The sequence below is a fragment of the Trypanosoma grayi genome (genome assembly GCF_000691245.1).
Source record: "Trypanosoma grayi strain ANR4 Tgr_1047_V1, whole genome shotgun sequence".
NCBI classification, from domain to species: domain Eukaryota; phylum Euglenozoa; class Kinetoplastea; order Trypanosomatida; family Trypanosomatidae; genus Trypanosoma; species Trypanosoma grayi.
The window spans coordinates 1-5,748 of record NW_008826666.1 but is presented as its reverse complement, the minus strand read 5'-3'; the positions used below and the strand labels follow the sequence as shown (position 1 = coordinate 5,748).

The window sequence follows — 5,748 nt, the reverse complement described above, 5'->3', positions numbered from 1 at the left end:
TTTTTTTTCTTCTACAGGCTGGCCGGAAGCCTCGCAGGTGACAAGCTAGGGGTAACGAAGGGGGCCGTGTTGAACCGCGTCGTATCGACGTGCCGTGGTGAAATGGTGTTGTCCAGCGGCAACGGCAGCGACTCCTGCTTCTCCTTTGGGCAGGTGTGGGCGACGCGACTTGCCGACGGTCACACACCGACGCTGCGCGGCGTGCCCAAAGTGGACCTGCACTGCCACCTCAACGGCAGTATCAGTGCCCCGTTGCTCGCCCATCTTGAGTCCCTCCAGCAGCGGGCGAGTGGAGCCGGCGCCAGTAGCACCGATGATGCTGCCGCGCACGGGGGTGCGGAGCCGCCGCCGCCAATCGGTCGAGACCTCAAGAGGGCGGAGTGCATTGTGGAAGAACACTCCAGTACAGCCGAGCGTATGCAGTTCTGCTTCTCGGTCTTCAGTAACATCTACAAGGTCATGAACAACATAGCCTTCGCGCGGCTGGCGGTGCAGGACCTGCTGATACACTCTGCGGCAGAAAATATGTTTGCACTGGAGATACGCACGTCTCTGCGCCACGGGCTCTACACGACACCCAGCGCCGCCGCACGTGGCGTCGAGGCGGAGCGTGTCACAAAGAAGACCTATCTTGAGACGGTGATTGGCACCGTTGAGCACCTCATGTACGGCGGCCTGGTGGATCTGGTGACGGGCGAACTGCTGCCGATCGGTGGTGCGGTTCCTGCGGCGTGGTGGTCGTACTTTGTGGATTTGTACGGCTCCCTCATTTCAGATACGGTGGGGCACGCGGATGTGAAGGGAACACCGGCGGTCACAGTAACAAGAGAAGCTGCGGCGGCCTTTTTGGAGGCCATTCAAACTCATATGACGCACCGCATACACATCCGTCTCCTTGTGTCCATTAACAGAGGTGACGACGTCGTGGCGGCGAATGAGGCGGTTATGCTCGCCAAGGAGCTGCAGCGCGAACAGGTGAGCCGCTTCTTCACCGCGGCGGCGGTGGATGCAGCGCGGCATAGTGTGGAGCAGTCGACGAGGTACCTGCAGCTGCGGGACATGATCCGCCGAAGCTGCTGGGTGAGCGGCATCGATTTCTCCGGCCACTGCGCGAAGAATCACTTCCGCGACTTTCGCCCGGCGCTCGAGGAGGCGCGACGCGGCGACGGTGCCACGTCGTACCCGTCGCTCGGCATCACGCTCCACGCGGGGGAAAAGGACGACGCCGGGGAGCTGGCGGAGATGGTGGCGTTTGCGCCGGAGCGCTGGGGCCACCTCGTCTTCACCGACCCCGCCAACCTCGGCGCCATCATCGCGCGGCACGACGCGATTGAGCTCTGCATCTCCAGCAACGCCCTCACCGGTGGTTACACCGGCGTGGCGCGCCACCACCTCGGCTGCATTCTGGAGGCGCAGCAGCAGCAGAAGACGGAAAATGGGAAGTCCCCTGACTTAATCGGATTGCTGACAGATGAGAGCAGTCTCACAACAACAATGCGGTGGCGAGAGAAGCGGCGCCTCTCCCGCTGGCTGCGTCAGCCCGAAGCTGCAGTGGCAGAAGCAACAGCCGAGTGGACCGCAATTCCAAATGTGTCCTTTCATACCGATGATCGTGGCGTCTTTGCCACGTCAGTGACGAAGGAATTGGAGCAGCTGCTGCAGCACGGGAGCATGACGGGACGAGAGACAGCGGATATGACCCCAGTGATGGCCTTGTGGGCGCTTCAGCGGCTTGCCGTGCCACATATGTTTGAGCTTCCTCTCGAGGTGGTGTACTTTTGCACACGAATGGATGAGTATAAATGCGACAGTACTGATGCCTGCAGCACTGCGGCGCAGCTGACGGCGCGGGTGGCAATGTTAAGCGATGCTGAACGTGCCAAGTTGAGTCGTATTGAGCTTGGCTGGCTTCTGGGCGACTTTGATGATGTTGGGCAGTTAACTGGAAGGCAACGAGGGTCAGGAATGTGTCGATCAAGTTGAAGAAGGAAAACGCGAATAATTAAATATGCCGTTGAGCATAGATGTTTTTGTTTCCTTGCTTTTTTGTTGTTGTTTCGACTGCCACACTCCTGACATGCGTCCACTTTATTCTCTGGAGGTTGTTGTTGATGATGATGTAGCGCGGTTAGCGGTTGTGTATGTGTGTGGTATTTGTCTCTATCACTCTCACTCCCACCATCGTTCCTTCTCTCTCTCTATATATATAAATATATATGAGAGCCACTGCTGCTTTCATTGCTCCCTTCGCGCTCCACTGCGGCCAGTAAGATCGTGTGGTGTGAAGTGGGGGGGTGGGGGCACATAGACCGCAACTCTTGCACAGGAGAGAGAGAGAGAGAGAGAGATACACAACGACACATTTATATATTTATAGACATACACGTGCGAGCGTTTCATTTCCTGTTAATAGAAGAGACTAGCGTGCCAGTGCGTGAGTGTGGTGTGTATTCCTAGTGCCGCATGCCGCCCAAAAAGAAAGGCAGCGGCAATACAAACAGCAGGCGGCGGGGTAGGAAGACTGCGACGCCATCGCCGCGAGCGAAGAGTAACGCGTCATCGATGAGAAAAAGTGATCGACTGCCGGAAGCAGCGGCTTCCGTCTCCGCGCAGATGGAGGAGGGGCCAACAAAGCGCGCACGCATGGAATGTGTGAAGAGCAACGCCGACGACAGCGATGAGGACATCACACTCGAGCAGTTGGGAAGCTTGTTTCTCTGCGGAAGGTCACACGCACGCCACGAGTCGTTGCTGTCATTGACGCCGACCGTCGCGGTGGGGGCCGCACCACTCACGTTGTCCTCGTCGTTAAGAACGACGACGACGACCACAGCAGCAGCAGTAACAGCGGCCGAGGAGGGAGAGGAGCGAGGGAGCCATTCCGAGCCTGGAGCGGCACTGCCGTCGTCAACGGTGACGCCGCCACGCGCGGGCACGACGAGTCCCGCACGCCTGACGAGCAGCAACGGTCGCATCTCGTCAGTGCTCCCCTCCAGCGTGAGGCGCAGCGGCGTCCCGCACGCTCAGTTTCAATCGTCGTCTCGCCGCGAAGGCATCTCGTGCGACCGCGACGTCAGCAGCGAGAACAACTTGGACATCGATAACATGGGTCAGGGTGGCATTGCACTTAGTCCAGTGGAGCGGCCGTCCACCGCGCTGATTCGCAAAGCAGCAGCCACGCGCCCCGCCGCTTCTCCCGCGACGCTGTGGATCTGCCTGGACGATGACAACGACGAGGATATCAAAGTCCTCTCCTGTCCACCGACGCCGCCACGGCCATGTGGCGTGGCGGAGGGTCACGCGGTGCCTGCGCTCGCCACTTGCGAGTCGCCGCTGTTTCGGAGCACCGTGCCGCCGGCGCCGCGGCAGGAGCCCATTGCGGAGGTGCTCCCGCCGACGTTTCGCCCGCGAAAAGGGCCGCTGCAGGCGAACAAGCCGCCACCGCGGACAATAACTCCGCTGCCGAGTGGTTTCTTCATCCACGACGACGACTTCACCGATGATGATGAGGACGCAGACGGTAGTCGTGTGGATGCTAGAAGCAACGCGCCACCGTGCCCCCAACAGCAGCCGTTGTTCCCGCCGATGAGACATCTTGATGTTAGTACCACAACACGGACGAGCTTTACCACCCTTCCTTACATTGCAAGTCAGTCCTTTATCAAGGATGATGACAACAGTAGTAGTGGCAGCGGAAGCTTGATTGAAGCGAAAGACTTGGACAGCAACAACAACGATGACACAGCAAGGCAAACGGTGGAGGGTGATCAAGGGTCCTTTTCGTTGGCTCCCTCTTCCCTACTAGATGAAAATGCCTCCTTTGCCTCAGTCCCCACTGGTGTTGGAAGTTCAACGCGCAGCGTTCGTGACTTTCTCTTTTCCTCGCGTCGTCATGCGTCGGGCGAGTGGGGCGACTCGTCCTTTAGTTCCTTTGCCAAAGCCACGACGGTCGGTGCCGCAGAACCGGCGGCGGTGGCGGCGGCAGCAGCGGTGGCAGGAGCTGCAGGAGCAGCAACCAGCGTGGGGGGAAGTGGTAATGGCTCGGATGCGGATTATAAGCGAGCAGTTGAGAGATTAGAGCCGCTCTTCAAGAAGCGATTCACCCGCAAGTGTTTTCTTAGTACGGTGGAGAGTGTTGTGTCGAAGCTGCATTGTCTCGAGCCCGGTGAATTCTGGCAGGCGTTTGAGAGCGCCGAGTACGTTGGAGAGGGCAGCTTTGGCCTCGTGTGGCGTTGCCGCACCGTTGACGGCGATCTTGTTGCGGTCAAGTCGTGTCCCATCAGTTTCCACTCGCGTGGGAGCATCGACGACGCCTTTTCGGTGCTGCGCGAGATTGCGATTATGCGCTTCTTGAGTGAGCACGAGGTGCCGTACGTCCTCCCGCTGCACAGCGCCTTTTTTGTGCAGGCGCGCGAGACCCTTCCGCCGGATGTTGTCGCCGCGGTGGAGTGGAAGGCGCGGCTCGAGGAGGCCGAAAAGGAGCGCCAGCGACAGCGACGACTGCGGCGGCAGCAGCACACCCGGCGGGGGCGGCGGAACCCGCACGCAAATGAGCAGGCGGTGTTGCTGGGGGAAGAAGACGAGGATGAAGGGGAGGCGAACGCGACGGAGACGGCAAAGGAAATAGCAGAACGTCTGCGACACGAGAGGGTACGGATGCCACGATTTCTGTCGATAACGGTGGAGGACGCGATGGAGTGCGATGCGACCGCTTTCCTCGTGACGGAGTTGTGTGACGGGGATCTGGAGAGCATTGAGCGGCACGACTCTATCACGAAGGGTGTTGCCTTTTGCGTTGGCTCGGCGCTCGCGGCGATGCATCAGCTCGGGCTCGTGCACCTTGACCTCAAGCCGAGCAACATTCTGTTTGCATATGAGAATAGTCCCTCTCAGCAGCAGCAGTTGCAGCGGCATCTGGTGGCGATGCATTCTGCAAGTACACCTCCTTCAATTTCTTCGTTGTCCCCGGCAGGAGGAGGAGGAGGAGGAGCGATGCGTGTGGCCAACACAGTATCGACCCCGAACTCTGTGAAGTTTTACCTCAGCGATTTCGGTAANGTTGCAGCGGCATCTGGTGGCGATGCATTCTGCAAGTACACCTCCTTCAATTTCTTCGTTGTCCCCGGCAGGAGGAGGAGGAGGAGGAGGAGGAGGAGGAGCGATGCGTGTGGCCAACACAGTATCGACCCCGAACTCTGTGAAGTTTTACCTCAGCGATTTCGGTAACTGCCGCATTGTTGGTCCAAATGTGATGGACGAGGTGACGGGTGTCTTTGGGACGCTGGAGTACATGGATAGCAGGGCCCTGAAGGACAAGACCTGCAGCCGCGCCACCGATTGCTTCAGCCTCGGTGCCACTCTCTATGAGCTGCTGTACTCCCGCCGGTTGTACCCGCCCTGCAGGAACCCGAAGTGTGTGTCGGAGGACGACCACACACGCCACTGCTACGTGGAGGCGGCTCAGCAGATGGTGGTGATCGCGCCGCCGCCGGCCTCCACACCGTCAGCGGGCATCGTGCAGAAAGTACTGGGGGGACTCCTCGCGCTCGACCCTAGGGAGCGCTGGACAGCGGAGCGGTGTCGTTCCTTCTTTTTGATTCACGGCATCGCCGGCGCCCCATCAGCAACGCCGCCCTGATGGGGGCTCCCGCAGCCACAAGAAAAAGAGACGATGGCGGGTCTGCGTTGAGAAGCACAAAACGAAAGATAGTGAGAGAGAGAGTGTGTGTGTGTATGTGTGTGTGTGTG

The 5,748-nt window shown here is 59.3% G+C and overlaps 3 protein-coding genes across 3 annotated transcripts; all 3 read left to right on the top strand.

Annotated features, from left to right (window-relative positions):
* Positions 1–102: 102 nt before the first annotated feature.
* DQ04_10471020 (adenosine deaminase) lies at positions 103–1,983 on the top strand (the record flags this gene model as incomplete). The annotated part of the gene is made up of 1 exon (XM_009316258.1): positions 103–1,983. One exon carries the CDS (start codon positions 103–105, stop codon positions 1,981–1,983), a length of 1,881 nt encoding a protein of 626 aa, XP_009314533.1.
* A 579-nt stretch (positions 1,984–2,562) lies between these two features.
* DQ04_10471010 (protein kinase) lies at positions 2,563–5,226 on the top strand (the record flags this gene model as incomplete). Its single annotated transcript, XM_009316257.1, has 1 exon — positions 2,563–5,226. The coding sequence occupies one exon, from the start codon at positions 2,563–2,565 to the stop codon at positions 5,224–5,226; it is 2,664 nt and encodes an 887-aa protein (XP_009314532.1).
* Positions 5,227–5,251: 25 nt separating this feature from the next.
* On the top strand, positions 5,252–5,638 carry DQ04_10471000 (protein kinase; the record flags this gene model as incomplete). Its single annotated transcript, XM_009316256.1, has 1 exon — positions 5,252–5,638. The coding sequence occupies one exon, from the start codon at positions 5,252–5,254 to the stop codon at positions 5,636–5,638; it is 387 nt and encodes a 128-aa protein (XP_009314531.1).
* Between the last annotated feature and the right edge of the window lie 110 nt (positions 5,639–5,748).